The sequence below is a fragment of the Peromyscus californicus genome, unplaced genomic scaffold (assembly GCF_007827085.1).
Source record: "Peromyscus californicus insignis strain IS unplaced genomic scaffold, ASM782708v3 Scaffold_4__1_contigs__length_199733344, whole genome shotgun sequence".
In the NCBI taxonomy this organism is placed as follows: Eukaryota; Metazoa; Chordata; class Mammalia; order Rodentia; family Cricetidae; genus Peromyscus; species Peromyscus californicus.
The window spans coordinates 110,612,894-110,632,618 of record NW_026294562.1 but is presented as its reverse complement, the minus strand read 5'-3'; the positions used below and the strand labels follow the sequence as shown (position 1 = coordinate 110,632,618).

General features: G+C 39.0%; 1 protein-coding gene across 30 annotated transcripts in view; it reads left to right on the top strand.

Moving 5' to 3' along the window:
* The window catches only part of Dlg2 (discs large MAGUK scaffold protein 2), a 1,877,153-nt gene that overhangs the window by 1,437,970 nt on the left and 419,458 nt on the right, over window positions 1-19,725 (top strand). For 25 of the 30 annotated variants that reach the window (XM_052714317.1, XM_052714325.1, XM_052714324.1 and 22 more), the window contains one exon: window positions 9,780-9,935. The exons of the other annotated variants lie outside the window; for them this stretch is intronic. In XM_052714317.1, the coding sequence (XP_052570277.1) occupies window positions 9,780-9,935 (156 nt within the window). The remainder of the gene's footprint in view (window positions 1-9,779; window positions 9,936-19,725) is intronic. 30 annotated transcript variants of the gene reach the window in all.

Here is a 19,725-nt window from a genome sequence, read left to right as displayed (position 1 = left end):
TCAATTGCTCTCTGTCTCTCTCTCCCTACTAAGCAAAAGAATAAAATTAGTGCCATATTTTATAACTTTCTTAATCACACGAATTTAATTAAACTATATATACCATTTTAGCTCCTTTTCACTTAAAAGATTTTGTGACTATTTTATGTGACATCAAGACTGCTTAAAAAGTAGTGGTTTTAATGCATATGTGTGTGTGCAATACTAATGACCATGTATGCTTTCCCAGTGTTTTGCCTTTGCCCTTTCAAACCCCACCATTGCCGAAAATTCTCTGAATACCTGTTGTGCTCGACTTGGCAGGGCACATTCTTAGAAATGGAATTTTTAAATTGTAGACTGGAGGTTTCACCATGACAACCTGTGTGCAAGCAGGAGCTCTGTAGCAGTAAGGTGACATAATAATGGTGCTGTTATCAACTTGAGAGTGGAAGAACATAGGAGAGGTTCATCATGGGAAGATGGCTGTGATGAGGCTGGAAAGAGGAAAGCGGGGGGGGGGGGGGGGGGGGGGGGGGGGGGGGGGCAGGAATTAATGTAACTGTATCAATTTTAATTAGAACTTTTTTTTAAAGTGATGACACTGCATCCTGATTTAGATTTATCTATAATATACAATGTACAATTTGAAAGTGAGAGCACTGGTGTGTGTGTGTGTGTGTGTGTGTGTGTGTGTGTGTGTGTGTGTGTGTGATCAACTATTATTTAAAAATTATATGTCTTCATGTAGAAGTAAAGATGGCCATTGTATGAGGCAGTTAACAGAATAAATTCAACATATTTGCTAATTTAAAAAATACAACAAGTCAAAAAAGAATGTCAAAGTCAACAGCAAATTCTTCTTCCAAGTGAATAGTTGCCTTTCTTTCCAGTGCTAAAAGCAAAGTACTGTCAAGGTTGGGCAGATTGCAAGGCAAATGAACTGGATGTTTTGCAGGTAAAATAAAGATACCCAATTAAATTTTAATTTATGCAGTGATAAATAATAAACACACTTTCTATGTGCCCTGTGTAGTTTAACTAAACAGTTCTTGATTGTTTCTCTGAATTTAAGACTTAACTGAGTACCCTATTTTTTATTAGCTAAATTTGGCAACCTAGAAATAATTATAAATACGGTTTGATCATCATAAGGAGAACTGATCCCAGAAACTGAATTCCCATCCTCAAAAGTGACAAGATAGGTATATAAACCTGATGACCTACTGCCCAATTGCCTATTAGCATGAGTGATAGTCATTTTCACTGTGCTAGGTGCTGTTCATACATCATTCCATCTAGAGCAGTGGTTCTCAACCCTCCTAATGTTGTTGTGACCCTTAAATGGGATTCCTCATGTTGTGGTGCTCTCCAACCATAAAATTATTTTCACTGCTACTTCATAACTGTGATTTAGCTACCATTATGAATTATAATGTAAATATCTGTGCTTTCTGATGGTCTTTGGCAACCCCTGTGAAAGGGTCTTTCAGCCCCCAGAGGGGTTGCAACCCATAGGTTGAGAAGAAGACACTATTCAGGTTCATGGACATGGAAACTGAGGCACAGGGATGAATAGTTTTCTCAGGACCCCAAAGCTTGTAAGTATATCTAGATAATTAGACTTAGGGATCATTTTCTTTGTTTTTCGTTTTTGTTTTTTGTTGTTGTTGTTGTTGTTGTTGTTGTTTCTCTTTTTACATGGGAGGTAATTGCCAGTGTGTTTGAGAACAGGTAAAAGGAAAGACAAAGAAGAGGCATAAAGAGAAAGATGTATCTGATGTCCTATGGTAGTTTGTGCCTGTAATCCTGGCACTTGAGACTAGAGCAGGAAGACAAAAAACAGCCTGGGCTACATAGTGAGTTCAAAGCCAGCTTGGGCTACATAGCCAGAAATAAGCCTCTCCACTGACGTAGCAATCCAAATCAGACCAAATCAAACTGAATTAGAAAAAGCTGTGGGTGATTCTCCAGTTCCCCAGGAAGAGAGACCAAAAAACCACAGTGTCTGTTTTCTGGGGTGCAGTTTAAATACCATGTGGGAGTGGTCTAGAGCATCTCTGCAGGGAGGAGCCATGTTTGGCAGACTTGAGACAGGCAGGATTTGGGGAGAGAGAGAGATGGGGGAGGGGAGTTGGGGTGGAGCTTCGACCAGAATGTTCCAGACTCTTTGGGTATATGGGTGCCAGGGGCTGAGGTGAAGCTTCTACCAAAACATTCCTGACTCTTTGGATATACAGTTGCCAAGGACTGAGGTAGAGCTTCCGCCTGAACACCTGTCTCAAACAAAGGAAACTACAACAAAACACAAAACAAAGATGGGATTCCCACAGGAAAACTCAAGACTAGCAATCCAGTTCCTTAGGTCCCCACCTACTGACATTGGAGTACAGATCCTTGTGGGTCCCAGGTGTGTGTATCCTCTCGTCTGAAGTGGCCTGGATAACTGCTCTTGCAAGGAGGTTTCCTTCCGAATAAAATGTTGCTCCTTGAGCAGAAGAAGCACTTAGCCTTTCTTACTACTACTCTCTACTCAGTGTTTATCATTTTCTACTGCCATGCTCAGAGGAAGTCTCTGATAAATGTGTGGAACAGAGGAATACATATGTAAGTGAACAGTCGGATGACTGAACTATTTAAACTGCACCCAGTTGGAAGAATGCTAACCTCCATGGCTTCCCATCAGCATGGCTGCTAGAGTTGTCAAGGAGACCTGTATCACCTTGTAACTTCTTCTCTTATGCAAACCTTTAATAAACTTCTAAATGAGGCTGGTTTTCAGGCTCATCTTCAAGTTTTTCTTGCTGTTGCTGCTTTATGAAAGCCCCATCACCCCACTTCAATCCACAATGGACCCTCTGTTCCCCCATTACCACCTTAATGACTTGCACATCCTCTCTTCAGACTCTTTCAAAAGTGGCAAGAAAATAGGTGCACACACTACCCACTGCCCCTCTAGCCCCAGGTACAACTTTGTGTTGTGTTTGACATAATGCAATAGATTTCCTAAATCATTAAAATTTGCATGAATATCAACTTTAATCGCTATTATAAACCATCTTGTGGGTATATCTTTGTGCCCTGGTCAAATGTTTTATTTTTTTATTCTTCTTTGCTCTAATAACAAACCAGATAGCTTTCTCTATATAAAAACCTTTGTGCACATTTTTAAATTTTCTTTTTAAGACAGCCAACTATAGGTAGGATGTCTGAAAGAAAAGACAGGATTACAGCTAAAGCTTCTGAAATATACTGCCAAATTGCTTTCTTGAAAAGTTATAAGAGGTTTCACACCCCATAGAGCCAGCAATATGAGCGTCTTTCTCACCATACCACAACTAAATGATGATCTCTTAGCTCAGAAACAGTTTCTATAATACACAGAAAGAGGCACTCCATTTAATTTGCATTAACTTCATCCCCACTGGGGTCCAGCATTTATATGTGTGTACCTATTTGCTATTTCTATCTTTTTTTGGTGATTAGATGCTAGTGACCTTTATTTAGTTTTTATTGGGTGCTGTTATTCTCACTTATTTGTAGGAAACAACTTAAAAATACTGATGATTTTATATGAACAGATGTCTTTTCCAGCTTAGTGCTTAACTATATGAGGGTTTTTTTTTAATCTTAACTCTGTCTTTAATTTTCTATGTAGTTAATTATCTCATGTTTTATTGGACTTCTCTTTATAAGGATGCTAGGTAATTATTAAATTACTACTTGTAGATTTATGTCTTACCTTTAAAATTCAATTAAAAAGAAAAAAGGGAAGAAAAATCTTAAAGAATGATTTTATAAAAGTCTAAGAGTTTAAGTACTAATTTAGGACATTGACCTTTCCTCCACTAACCTAAATCAGGATCTCAGAGTGCTTGGTCTGGCACTGTGTATTTCAGGTAATATTTACTTGAATATATTTCAGAAAACCCCCAGATCTTCCTGTACCTCAATGTGCTCATCTAGTATCAAAGAAAAATCTTAAAGAATGATTTTAGAAAAGTCTAAGAGTTTAAGTACTAATTTAGGACATTAACCTTTCCTCCACTAACCTAAATCAGGGTCTCAGAGTGCTTGGTCTGGCACTGTGTGTTTCAGGTAATATTTACTTGAATGTAGTTCAGGAAACCCCCAGATCTTCCCATACCTCAATGTGCACATCTAGTATCAAATATCATGACCCTCTTTTCATCTCCGCCGTTCACCTTAACACTCCCTGACCCGGGCTGAACCCGACTGTCTTGGAAAGGCCTGTTTTATTGAAACCTAAATACTCTTATGGAATAAATAAAACATGTTAATAATTCAAAACTTTGAAGATGATTTTTGAATGATATAGTGCTAACTCCACCCTTTCTCCCTTCAATGAGTAAACATGTTAAAAATAGAATTGAGAGCACTGTTGCTATAGAGAAAACAGTAAACCAATCACATTTTCTATTTTAAAAAAGACATATTTTCAGATCCTGGTACACAGACTATTATTAATAATAAATTAGTTATGGTCCAATAGCTTGAAATGACACCACAGCTGTGAACCCTACCAGAAAAAAGAAATACTATAAAGACGCAGACACACACATGATGAGGCAGAGTTGGCCCTCATCTGCTGTTAGAAGCACTGAGAATACTGGAGAAATTTAGAGAAAGTGGTCAACAGGTTTCAGGGCTGTGACAGATTACTAATGACCTTTTCAATGTCAGGAGTGAACATGAGTCTTCAGAAGACACCTACCACAATCACTGTCTTTGTTTTGACCCTGTGTAGAGAATTCTGAGTACACCAAAGAGCTATAGTGTAACATGCCTGGTTTGGGATGAGTGGTGAAGAGTGTGTCTCCATGTATTCTCATGTAGAAAGAGATCTTCTGAAGAGCTATGCATTCCTGGAGAATTGAATTTCAGAAAATAACCATGATAATAATGGCTGCCATTGGGGCATTGCACAGTAAGAACCCTGAGCTAAGCTAAGACATTAAATATTCACTCCAGGTGCAAAATTTAAAGGAACACCAACAAAACTCAGTACTAATAAAATTTTAATGCAATATTTAAAAATAAAATTAATGCAAAAGAACCAGTCATAAACCAAATATCAACATTTGAAAGACAGGATTGGCTTGGTCCTGGCCTCAGATTCTGTGAGATTTCATGGAGTCAAGGTTTGGCACTTTTCCTGAGCAGCATAATCTACTTGCAGTCACTGAAAGTGTCTCTTTTGTTTTTTCTAATTGCAAGCAAGAGATCTGACCTAAGCTCTGCCAAGGAGATAAGGCAGGAGGTTTGTAGTTTATTTTCATTGTACAACAAAGGTCACAAGGGAATAATCAGGGAAGTTCAATGGCTTACATACTCCTCCTAGGCTGCCTTATGGGGTGAACCTAGATTATTATTCTAGCAAGAACCCAGACTGTGAACTTGTATGCATTTGGACATGTGTAGTAGAGGTTCACTCTGGTTCTCTATAGTTAGAATATGCCTCTGCAGTGACTCTCTGTGTGTCTGCATTTCCTTATACTGCCAGCTAATTTCTCTTTCTTTACCTTTATTCATAATTATCCAATTCTTTTTTTCTATTAATGATTTTCTATTCATTTTACATACCAACCACAGATTCCTCTGTCCTCCCTCCTCCTGCCGCTCAGCCTTCCCCCATCACCCACTCCCCATTCCCACCTGCTCCAAGGCAAGGTCTCCCATGGGGAGTCAGCAGAGCCTGGTACATTTCATTTAGGCAGGTCCAAGCCCCTCCTCCCTGCACCAAGGCTGTGCAAAGTGTGGGGATGAGAGCTTAGAGGAGAGGGAGGTTCAAGCTGGAACGGGAACAGAATGGGAGAGTAAGGAAAGAGATACCATGATAAATGAAGACACCATGGGAATAGGGAGAAGCAGAGTGCTAGGGAGGTTCCCAAGAATCCACAAGGATAACTCCACCATAGACTACTGGCAATAGTCAAGAGGGTGCCCGAGGTGACCTACTCTGGTGATCAAATGACTGAATACCCTGTCATCAGAGAACCCTTATCCAGTGACAGATGGAAGCAGATGCAGAGATCCATGACCACATTCCAGGAGGAGTTCTAGGAGTCCAATTAATAAGAGAGGAGTGATTCCATGAGCAAGGGATATCAAGACCATAACTGGAAAAAGTACAGAGACAACTAGCCAAACTAGAGGAAATGCATGAACTGTGGACCAATAGCTGAGGAACCCCCATGGTACTGGACTAGACCCTCTGGACAAGCAAGACAGTTGTTGAGCTTGAACTGTATAGGGGGTTCCCAGGAGGTGGAATCGGGACCTGTCCCTAGTGCATGAACCGGCTTTTTGGAGCCTAGTGCCTATGGTGAGACACTTTGCACATAACTATCCAATTCTTAAAGAAGAATCCACCTAAGTAGTCCTGGTTGTTTTCTCTCTCTCTCTCTCTCTTTCTCTCTCTCTCTCTCTCTCTCTCTCTCTCTCTCTCTCTCTCTCTCTCTCTCTCTCTCTTTTTCTCTTTTTCTTTTTCTGTTTTTCTTTTTCTTTTGTAGCTGAAAGTTTTCTTGTGTCCCACCCGGGCCCTGCAGTCAGGACAAATCTCTCCCACCTGCACCCGCAGCAACTTGGTCCCAAATAAACACACAAAGGCTTGTATTATTTTCAAAGTATATGGTCTAATGCCTCAGGCTTCTTGCTAGCTAGCTCTTATAACTAGGCTCAGCCCATTTCTATTCATCTATATGTAGCCATGTGTTCCATGGCTTTACCTGTGTGCCATTACATGCTGCTTCCTAGACAGAGGGATGGCATCTCCTCTACCTCTGCCTTGCCTCCTCCTGTCTCTCTGCTTGTATTTCCTGCCTGCCTCTAAGCTGCCTTGCCATAAGCCAATACAGCTTTTTTTATTAACCTATCAGAACAACACATATTCACAGCGTATAGAAAAACATCCCACAGCACCTGCCATACATATCATGAACTGCAGGAGGGGCCCAGTTCTGGTCAAATGGTATGTTACACTGGCTGTGACGGGACTGAGTTGAATTGGAATCAAGTAGGGGGAGGGAGGGGCCATTACAGACAGGATAGGTTTTTTAAATAGGGTATGGATGCCGCATCCCTCTCCAGTGTGCCATAATTGTGCACGTGTTTGCGATTAAAAATATGAAGGAAGCAAAGCAAATAGCAAGTGCTAATGGAGTTCAGAGATCACCAAGGGCCAGGATTGTGTTAATTATATGCTACAAGAGCCTGCAATTATAAACCCATAGATGAGCAAATAAATGCTGATGGCTCAGCGGATCAGGCCAAGAAGTCATTTTTCTCTGGCCTTTGGTGAGTGCATAGCAGGATAATGATTTATTTATAAATTCACTTAGAGATTTCACTAATACCTTCAACTATCCCTTCCACTAGTCCTGGAAATAGTTACAGAATAAAAAGAGCAAGTAAATACCTTTGCTGGATTTCCATATTCATTACTTTCTGATTCTGGGTGCTTAAAACAAGATAACCAGGTCCTTTCATTGTGACTAGCTGACTCACACTGCAGAAAAGTATGTCCCCGCTACATTTCTTTACTGGAGAGATGGTGACATCTATTCCAGCCACTCAGATCCCAGTGACAGGGATTGGCATTCCTTGTCTATCTGCAGAGATGACACAGGGAACATAACTACAAGGAAAGACGAATATATGGGCTGCAGGCGTTAAACATTCTGGAGCTCAGGACTAAGAAGTCTTCATGGAGAATGATGTACAAGGGGAGGAACTCTCACAAGAACTATGGGCAGGCACAGTGGCCAGAGAGTAACTCAAGGGCCTCAGTCTTCAGTGGGCAAACAAACCCTGTATGCCAAGTACTTAAAGATTTTCTTTCATTTTTTTAACAGCAACATTGGGGTTTCATCCCTCTTTGTAACCTAAAAATTAATAAAGATATAAAACATTTTAGATCTAATGGACAATCTAAGAATACTCAAAATATCTCAGAGCTTTCTTGAAAGAACCAGGAAAATGTATTTTTCTTAGTAAAGCAGATTAAATATTATCTGTTGATTCAGTGAATTTTTATCCAGTTCATAGCAAAAGCATTCTGAATATAGCTTGTGCAGCACTTGCAATGTATTGTACTGAAACCTATATTTTACATACTACGTGGCAGAATCTAGGACTTTATTGAAGCTATTGGTTGAAAAGCTTCAAAGACGAATGACCTTCTCACCATAATTTTCATTTTGCCATTTACTTGGAAGAAGACTTAGTCAAGGGTGCTATGTCTTAGTTTTTGTTTCTTCTCATTGATTCATGTCCACAGTTATCGTGCTCTTACAGCCAAGAAAAGAACCTGAGTCAGAGATACCTAGTATTTATCATGTGACCATATGAAAGTAACACATAAACAAGGAAGAAAGGAATGGCAGATTAAACAGCAGAGTTACATGAAACTGTGACACCAGTAATTTACCTCTGCTTTCACAAGGCTTTGGATGATACCCGATTAAGCATAGATAAGTAATTAATTTATGATGAAGGAATATTGGTGGTGACTATAAGCAAGAAAAAAAGCAGTGTGTTTCAGCTTTTCCCAAACACTGAATTATTTAATTCTTGAATAACTTAATAATATTATACAGACATAGAATTATTATGAAAATATAAGTAAAAGTTTAAAAAGTTCAACTCTTGGCAAAGTACAAAGTCCATTTTCATCATCTTGAATGTAATATGGTATTCAGAAAACAAAGCATTTATCTTTAGCTGAATACAATATAGCTACAATATTTTTGAGGACATACATTAGTCAGTTTTGATTTTATTTTTTCTCTAAATATGGTACAACTGAACTAAGAAAAATGGTAACATCATTTTCTTGGTCTATAGAGTCAACATCAGACTGAAAGTTGAATCAATTCTCCTGGGCAAATAGGATACCGGGGTTGCATCATCATGGAAATGTTTTATATTCATTAACTCCTTTTTTCCAAGATTCTGTGCTGGCAGTTTAGAACATATTCCAGAAATGTTTTAACACAGAGATTCAGTGAGTTCTCTGAATAGTACAAATCCAAATTACATAGTAAGAAAGTAGCATGTCTTTTATTTTCCTATGTAGGAGTGAATCCAAATGTAACTAAATGTATTAGCCCTTATGCTAGGCTAAGATAACTATTTCTTTGTATTAAAGCTACAAACTTATATGTTATAAAAGTACATCTGAATTTTAGCTCCTGTTTATATAGCAAAAGGTGACAGTACCTTAAACTAGATAATGTGTTTTTATCCCACATGAAAGGAACCCAGAAGCACTATAATCTCCCCACATGTCCTCAGTGACACTGGCTCCACTGGCTCATCCTTTATGCTCAACTGCCTGTATAATTTACCTTTATCCTCTAGGTTGCTCCATGGTCCAAGATAGTTATTGAAGTACCAGTCATCATTTTTTTTTGAGTCTCAAGTTAACAGAGGGAGGAATTCAGTAGGAAATAATTACAAAGACCCTAGCAAAATCAACTTCCCTGTCAGCAGCCTCTTCAAAAAACTCTCCACTCAGGCGACATTGGACTAAACACTTGGGTGGTGCCATATCTACTCACAACTGAGGCTAAAGAAGAGAGTCAATACATGTATAACTATATCTAAACATAATGTGTGATTTATTAAGTATAAGCGAAAATTTGATTTGTACTGGGACGTAATGATAAAATGTCGTGAAGTTGAGTTTGTCCTTTGAAATACAGTGAAATGCTGCTAGCTGCGTGATTGGTCCTCCTGTGTGCTAACTATGCATCTCTCTCTTCCTCTTGTGTCACCAGGCCTCCGGAACCTGTTTACAGCACTGTGAACAAACTATGTGATAAGCCTGCTTCTCCCAGGCACTATTCCCCTGTTGAGTGTGACAAAAGCTTCCTCCTCTCAGCTCCCTACCCCCACTACCACCTAGGCCTGCTCCCTGACTCTGACATGACCAGGTACTGCATGCGCTTCCTCACTTCGGCTCCAGTTGCATGTGCTTCCACAAGGATTGGTGGGTGGAATCCGTCTCCGCTCACTTGTGTTTGCACTCAGCACCTTCCTTGTGGAGAGATGTTCTGCTTCCATGGAACAATGGGAGAAATTAAGAACATTGCTTTTTTTTTTCCTTGCTGCTGAGCTCATAAAGCACTTTCAGACATGATCATGTAGAGCTCCACGTGTTCAATAAGGAAATAATTACATTGTTCCAGCACCATTTCCTTCATTAGAGGGATAAAAGAGAACATCTACTGAGTATTTTAAATAATACTTAATAAATGTTCACTATGCCTCTTATACAATGACCTAAATATGTACATACTATTACTGTCATTTAACATGCCATTTAGAATATTAAAGTCACCATATAACTGGCTTCCTGAGAAATTAACCAGTTTCCTAAAACTATAAAATTAATTGGTTCTATATAACCACAGTGAACATAAACAATATTTACACTTTGTTACGTGCTAGGTTTTTACATATGTTGTCTTATTCAATTCATCCCTGCATATGTAAAGATATAAAAGTCAAGGAAGGATATGGGATGTCCCTCAGCATGATCTTGCCAGTAAATACACAGATCAAATTTAACCTTAGAATGTTCTGAGTTTTTTCCATAACAACTTCGCAAGCAAATTCTTCTACATCCAAAGACTGGACACAATTCTGCTTTAATATCCTAAAACATGCACATGAGTAATGAAAACCCTGTTATCAAGTAGTAGCCAGAGTCACAGAGAAAGCAAGGTAGAAAAAGTAAAATCTAGTGCTCCATGAGGTGCTTGCAATTCAGTCTAGATGGAGAGCCCAGTTGGAAGATTCCTATGCAGAGTGGGTGCTTATTGAATTACGTTTTCAGACTCAGTGTCTTCATAATATTGTCAGGGCTGAGAAAAATACATACAGATTTTAGAATGGTTCAAGGTGAAAATAAATACATTAAAAGGATCTTCATGCCGGGCGGTGGTGGCGCACGCCTTTAATCCCAGCACTCGGGAGGCAGAGCCAGGCGGATCTCTGTGAGTTCGAGGCCAGCCTGGGCTACCACGTGAGTCCCAGGAAAGGCGCAAAGCTACACAGAGAAACCCTGTCTCGAAAAAACCAAAAAAAAAAAAAAAGGATCTTCATTTAAAACATCTTTATTTTTTTTCATGTTTTCATCTCTCACAAAACTAAAAAGCGAACTTTATGTTCTAGCTAGCATTTCTAGAAATAAATGACAAAATTTGGACTGTCTCATCAGCTGGAAAAATGTCACTTATTGCAGTAATTTAAGCTGAACAACACTTTATAGTGATTTATAAATATTAATTAAATCCTACTTTTTTAATGATTAAAAAAAAAAAAAAACTATTTACTGGTGTGGTGACCTACACAAGTTAGAAACTAAAGGGCTGAGAGGTTTCATAGTCGTGGGAAGAAAGGAAGATCTTTACACCACAGTAACGACTTTCCTGTGGTCAGCTCCCTGTGGTCAGCTCCACATGGGTGGCTTGGTACACCGAACTCTTCTTTAGCCAGGCACTTGGCTAAAGAACTTCTTATGAATTATTTCCTTCAATCCTCAGACTCAGATTATGAGACAGATGTGGTCATCCTTTTACTTTTCTAAATGAGGAGGTAAAGATTTGAGAATTACCTGCTTTGTCCCAGATCACCCACTAAAAGACAGATCTGTGGGGTTCAAGCCCAAGGGACAGATGACCGGGCAGAACAGGAGGAGTTCCTGCCTGCCCTGACACAGGCATGATGTCAGAGACATCTCTGCCCACTGGAAAATCTCTCCACCCATTTATTTTTATTTTTTCTCTATCTTTATCTTTTTCTCATCTCTGTTTTTCTGATTCACTGTCAGTGTATTTTTTTTAATGAATGTGAGTTTTACATAGATTCCTATCCACTCCACTGAGGATCTCAATTGATCCCTCCTTAAAAAAATCACCAATAAACAGCCGTCAGGGTCGAACTCTGATGTGAACCCATCAGACATAGTTCTTTTCCGTCTACTTCCTGTAATCATTATGATGAAAACAAGAAGACATTTCTTTGTTTTTCAGATCAAAGCACTGTGGTTTGTTCAGCATATCCTTTTCAAATCACATGCCCTGAGTGATTTCGATATGTGCCAGTCCCCAAACCACACCTACCTTCCCCATGACTTTGGGGATTCTGTTTTCTGTTCATTCTAATTCTGTCTCCTTTTCCCTTCCTTCATTTGACCACTATCTTCTCTTTTATCTCACTAGCAGAAAAAAAATTCTACACCGATGTATATGTGCACCCATTCTAGAGGCTTTTTCAGCAACACACTGATACCAAAAGTATTCAAACCCACTTAGCTCTTCCTTCCTCGATCTCCAATTCAATGAATAACATTAACATTGGCCCAATGGCTGAAGTCACAGACTTGAGAATGATAACTTAGTGCATTAGAATTCCCACCTCCATCACTGAGTCCATCTTCAGGTCCTATTGATTCTACCCTCAAAATAACACCTCATGTCTATTCACGTCCCACTGTTTCTACTTCTACCATTTCAATCAAAGCCCATCATCTCCTCCCTATAAGGGCTTCCTAATTGTTCTCACCACTTCCACTGTCAGCCTCATACCATATTGTGAATGCAGCTAAAGTGATCTGTTAAAAGAAAACAGATCAAATCTCTCTCTCCTTTTGCATTAGGATAAAATGCAAAGTCAGGCTCTGCATGATCTAGCACCTGCCTGCCTTTTGAACATCACATTTCCCTCATCTTTTTGCTGACTGCAGTATTCACACTGGCATACGTTCTATTCACAGAGTGTGTTACATCTCTACCTGTCTCAAGTGTTTCCCATGTGCTTTTCACTTGAATTGAAAGGCTTTTCTACACGTTACCTAATTAACTTCTGGTCATCTTAGATCCAAGCTTAAATTGCATTGGGTTAGAGAAGCTCTCTGAAAGAAAAATCAGGTCCCTATTATACACTCCCCCCACCCCGTCTCTCCCTCCCTCTCTCCCTCTCTCTCTCTCTCTCTCTCTCTCTCTCTCTCTCTCTCTCTCTCTCTCTCTCTCTCTCTCTCACACACACACACACACACACACACACACACACACACACACCTCTATATCTCTCCCTGAAAATTTAAGAATTGTGCACTTTTATTTTATTTTAGTAAATAACAAATATGTAAACAAGGAGATATGATCTTCAGACAAGCAAACTGGTACCTATTTCCAGACCAGATTCCATTCAAGTTTGCTTTATTCAGTTCATAACAAATGCATGACACTATCCCATGATATTTGAATTTACAGATGGAAACAAACCACAGTGGTGGAGACTCACTTTGTATTACACTCCTGCCTAAATTAATCTAGTACTCAGTATCCACATTACAGACCCACTAGGCAGCTGTGGGCTCTTCAGGAAGACAGGGTGCCTTGTTTCAGAGTTTATTTACTTCTCCACTGGGAAGTAATCTCCCCGAGCAGATGTTTCTTGAAATGTAGCTAGAATCGTTCAAAGATTCTGATTCCATTTTCTGTACTGTATCTTACTTTTCTACTGTATCCTCAAATAAGTTATAGGCTCTTTTATGAAGAAGTCAGATATGAAATCCCATCTCTAGGCTAGTAATGCTGAGTAGCCCAGTCTATGACCTTCCTTAGTCTGTGTTTTAATAATAATTAAATAAGTCTCATAATAACACTAGAACACATTGAAATTGTCTATCTAAAAATAGTATTGAAAGAATGCACCTATCTATTCATCCAACCAAGATGCATCAAGCTCCAGCCAAATGCAAAATACTATATCAGAACAGTGTTTTCCTGAGGTGCTTGCTGAAAAGATCAACCAAAAGTGTTGGGGGGAAAATGTGTGACCTTTAAACTACAGTGACTGGTATGATGTGTTTTTTGGGGCATTTGAAAATTCCCTAGAGTCTGTTTGAGAAGTATATCAATATTGGTCCAGCAGTCACTGCTTCAAACCTCAGATTAATATTTGAGCTAGCTCAGGAAAATTCAACCTATGAAACTATCCTTGTTTGTATCACAAATTCTGGATTGACATCCAGAAAAACAGAGACAAATTGACAAAATTAAGGAGTACCCCTCCTTCTACATTGTCTGAGTTTCAGTGGAAAAATCCAGGTTCTCAGTTCTTTGAACTTATAGCAAATGTGTAGGGATAAATTGAGTGCATATCTTCCTACTAAATGATTATCTATAAGAAGTAGTGTTAGGTTTTCCTTAGGAAAGCCAATTAAATTGCTCGGCATACTGGCTAAAGATGCAGATTATGTCTAGAGTGACTTTTCAGGTGATGCCCAACAATGAAATGAGCAGAGCCTGGAGTTAAACTAAAATGTGAAGTTCTATTAAAATAAGTGACATTGCTATGAGACTTCTACTTATCTAGTACATCACTTTTTCTTTAAAGGAAGAAAAAATAGTTTTTGATGTTGTAATTGGTTTTTCTACTTTGAAAGTACAAGCTATTCCTTTTGACACTCCTGAGGCAATGTGAACAGTATGCTTGGCTCTCTTTTCAACATCTATGTCATATTTTCATGTGTTCTTGTACAAAAATGGTCCTAGTTATTATTATTTTGCAGTTTAAAAGAGAGACGAAGGCAAAATAGTTGATAGCCTATTAAAATGTGCTGGCTTTTGGATTTTGGATAAGAAATGGACTCAAAGTATTATGTGAATATAAAGTACTTTTGGTTATTGAGGAGAATATATTCATGGGACTGTAACATGCCATTCAGATTCTACATGTTGTACTTAAAAGGAGATGAGACATAGTCTCCTTCCTTAAACTCAATGACATACAAGTGATGACTTAGTCATTGTGTAGTATGTATCTGCTCACAGGCCTGTTCTCCCAATGGACCTAATCTCTGATTGTTTTGTTTTATGTTTGAAATCAATTAAATTTAAAAGTTCATTTGCACAAAGAACAACTGATTAATCAGGTAGCACTCAAACCCTGAGGAGATTTAGCATTGTGCCTAGTAAGTCAAATTTTTGAAACCTCAGCTACTAAAAACAACTAAAACCAGACTGTGTTTCTGGTTTTCCTGATATTATCAGGAAGACACTGAGACCATCATTCAGATTAGAGAAGAAATGTGTTTGAAATAAATGAAATAAACCTGGTGGTGGAGAAAAGCAGGGTGATTTATGAGAATACCAGGAGGCCTGTGCAGCTTTAGGTGAGTTGGAGTTACAGGTCTCTGCAGACCGCAGAGGGACTTCCTTACCAGGCTAAAGATTTTGGAGTCTTTACTATAAACAGTTGGGAGGTTTGACTAATTTTAAAACTGTTATATGGCTTGTTCTTTTAAAGAGATGGCTTACCTACTATGTGGAAGGCATTTGAAGGCAGGGAAATTAGTGTTTATCATCCATATCATAAAGTACAGTTGACATCCTGATAACCAGAACTGAGTCTGCAGAGACAGATATAAATAGATTCAGATTCTTATATGTTAAACAATGTTTAGTGATTGATACACGGGAGAATTGTGTGGCTTTGCATATTTACTAGATGGTGACTACACTGCTTCTTCGAGAGAATGGACACTCTTCTCCAAAATCAATACACTTAAAATTCCTTAAAGGATAACAAAATGGTATGTTTATATGTGAAATATCATAATGAAACCTAGTATTTTCCACAATTAATGTACAAAGGAGCTTTGGAGTTATTTAAAGTAATGACAGGGAAGAGAAAGAAAGAACATTAGGACCCTCGTTTAGAGTGGGCCATGTGATGTTATAGAGAGGCCAACAATGGTACCTACACCAGTTCAAGTCCTTTCTTTGGCCATACTAATCACACACATTTTAGCTATCCCTCCTCTCTCTCTCTCTCTCTCTCTCTCTCTCTCTCTCTCTCTCTCTCTCTCTCTCTCTCCTCTCTCTCTCTCTCTCTCTCAGCTTCAATTTGCTCATGAAATTTGGAAATAGTCATATCTGCACCGTTCCTCTTATAGATGGTTGTGGGAATCTAGAGAAATCGAGTAATGAATTTCTCCATCCAGGCACTGACCTCATTAGTCTGTATTTTTTCCCCTCGCTTAGTCACCCTTTAAAGCTCTGAACTCATAAAATTCCTTTCTCTTACTTCAACAAGTCAGGTGAAAAGTGTTTACCAGTGTGGGTTCCAAAACTTGAGTGCGGTCTCTGGACCCTACTCGGAGCATGCTCAGTTTTTATATTCAGGCTGTCGTGGAGTTTTAACCTCCTCCGTCCCCACTCTGCACGCACCCACTTCTCATTCAGTTCTCCACATCTCACATCCACTCTGCCACCAACCTGTGGATCATGGAAGAAACCCTGAGCCTTACTCTCTCGACTCAATCTGGGAGATAACATCAATAGAAAGGAAAGATGAACCAAGCATGGACCTTCTTACTTACTTAAAAGGTAGACAGGATCTAAAGAACTATTCATTCTGTTTATAATGAAAACCAGGGAGGAAGGCCTTGGGACACAGCTCCTAAGGCACGGCACTTTCAGAATCTGTGTGGCAGCTTCAGTTTGAAAGGGGTCCCCTACATTTTCGGAGGAGATGCTCCCCAAGCCCAGTCTGAATTAAGGAAAGTCAGGAGAGATCCATCAGCTCCTACCACAGAACTGAGGCTGGTTTCTCCAGGTTTAATTCCCAGCCTCTTCCCTTCACAGTGTGACACATCTAAAGGTTCCGAAGAAAACGTGCCTTGCTTCTCAATTGAGACACTCTCTAAATGACCCCTTAGCACTATCTGTCCCAATATTTTTTTTTTTTTACTTTTTTAAAACCTGGGCAAGGATTTTCTTTAAATAAGAATTAAAGAACAGATTTTGAATCACAATGAAAACTGTGTAGTATGCAACCAAACACACCTGCCATGCAAGCTCTCTGGCATTTCACAATGCTGGCAGGTAGGGTGGGAGTGGAGGCTTGGTCAGGGGCAAATAATTTGTTATGAAAGTTCTTAAACCAGCCCAGGTTAGTCTCGTTCCAAAACTCCTTCTCTGGTTTAAATAAGTACCTGAAATTAAATAATCAAGTTTAATTGATCTGCTGCTAAAAAAAAAAAAAAATGGTAAGAAATTTTCCCCTTATTTCAGGGTATCTTTTTGTTGTTGTTGTTGTAGGCATAATGAGTGTATTTACTTAGGCAACTGTCATATTATTTGGTGGTGGTAAGAGATCAGAGCGTAAGTGCAGTTTCAAAGGCCTTCCATGGAAGAAAAATCTGTAAAAATCACTATAGCAACAAATTCTAGGACTCAGAAAGAATGGAAATAGTAACACCCACACCATAGCTATTAATTCAAACCACTAACATGTATTGAGTGCTTTTATGAGTTTGGGACCAGTGTAGCATTTTTATGTGCACTAACTCATTTTATCTTTACAAGATAAATGTGACTGATTATACCAGTTGTACTGAAAACATTGTGGTTCCTGGCTTGACAAACACATAGAACTATGAAACAAAATCATTGAAAATGAGATAGTCAAGACTCAACACTGAAAGACCAGGGCCAGGGGAACATGCCAGGTGAGCCAGGACTACACAGCCAGACTCTCTCAAAGTGAGAAGACTTACCCTTATAATATGAATTCCATTGAAGCAAGATTTTGTTTTATTCATCACTTTATTCTATATTAAAAATGATACCTGCCATATAGTAATGATGATGATTCCAATAATGACAATAATAGCAATTGTTATCATATACATCTCCTAATTACCTACCAATTAGCCATTTACAAAAATAAACTCATTAAACACCATGGTACCCTAGGAAGGAATGTGTTATTACAATGCTCATTTTTCTGGTGGAAAAACTGAGGTCCCAAGAACCTAAAGGAACTTCCACCTGAGTAGGATTTGAACCTGAGTGGGCAAATTCTAGAATCTATCCTTTACTTTGCATGGATGTTGTAGTCACATCACACTCTAAACACTGAATTCTGCCTGAGGAAACGTGTACAACATTTAATTGTTGTGTCTTAGGGTTGCTTTCTATTGCTGGGATGAAACACCACGACCAAAAAGCAAGTTTGGGAGGAAAGGGCTTATTTTGCTCACAATTACATATAACAGTTTATCATCAAAGCTAGTGAGGGCAAGAACTCACACAGGGCAGGGGACTGAATCCAGAAGCTGATGCAAAGGCCATAGAGGGGTGCTGCTTACTGGCTTGCTCCCCACGGCTTGGTCAGCCTGCTTTCTTATAGACGCCCAGGGACGATCCCACCCACAGTGGATAGAGCCCTCTGACATTCATCACTAATTAAGAAAATACCTATAGCTTAATCTTATGGAAGCACTTTCTCAGTTGAGATTCCCTCCTCTCTCATGACTCTAGCTTTTGTCAAGTTGACATACAACTAGCCAGGACAGACAGACAAATAGATGGATGGATGGAAAAAAATCAAGCAAATAATTAGTATCTGGATAGAAGCAGTCTTTGAATTAAGTCTTGTGAGGGTTGGAATTCTGACTCTGCAGTTATCTCTATAAATCACCTGAGTGGGCGATTTGTGGTTATTTTCTGGTCATTAGCTTCCTCATTAGTAAAGGAACAAAAATATAGCATTCATCTAGCTGGGTCACCAGAAGGATTTGGTGGTTACATACAAAGTATGAGGGCATACTGAGGGCAACCCTGAAAAGTATGAACAACACTATGTGAGTATTTTAGATGACATCTTAAGATCTCCCCATGATAAAGATGCCTCAGGATAAGATAAAAATGATTTTTTTCTTATAAGACTATTACAAAAGGCTCTTTCCATTCATGGCCCAATTATGAATGCAGTAAATTATGAAGGCGAACAGATGGTTGGCTTGGCAGCATAGGAGGACTGCTGAGCAAAACTTCCTGTGTTCATGGAGATACTTAAATGTTTTTGAATATAGAATATTTTTATCTTTATTATGAGATCAAATTTACTTTGTTCTTGCAGCCTTTTCAAGCCTTTCATTTGGTTGGCAGACCTTCTGCATATTAAAGAACAAACTTTGTAATTGACTTTTTTCCCCTAACAGGGTCTCACAGTATCACACTGACTGGCCTCAAACTATAGATCTCCCTGCCTCAGCCTCCCGAGTGATGCTGTTACAGGTGTGCCCCAGCATTCCCAGCAATATGGTTTCCCTTAAAATGGTTTGTGCCAAGGTGGCCAGCACGTTTCTTCACATTAAAAAAAGCTTCCTCTCTTCTGAAAGAAGGGAAAATGTGCCAGAGCCTGGGGTCTGGTGAATAGCTTTCAGGTTGAATCTGAGCACGGACTCCACTTCCACAGAAGGTAGTCATGTGAACACCCCACTTAACAGAACTTATGGCCCAGCTTTGGGGTAAGAGATGGGAATCTTACTGAAGTTTATCTTTTCCATCTTTTTCAAGTTCGTATGGCATCCCACCTCTTTTCTTGTGAGTCAGGCACAATTGTGAAATGCTTTTCTGTCCAACTTGCAGGTTAGTAAATAAAGAGGCTAAGGTAAATTCAGAGATAGAGGTTGGACCAAGCAATTTACTCCAAACTTCATATTTTCCAGAGGAGGAAACTGTGTCAGACCTTTATTATTAGTTGAAACATGTGCAGATATGCAACCCAAATGTGAATGAGTCTTGTTCTTGGTAGGTTTAGTGACTGGATCTACATGGTGTCTTCTGATACATGATATCAGTCATCTATGTTAAAAGAAAAATCTAGAAATGTATTTTACAATATTTCAAATGTGTGTAT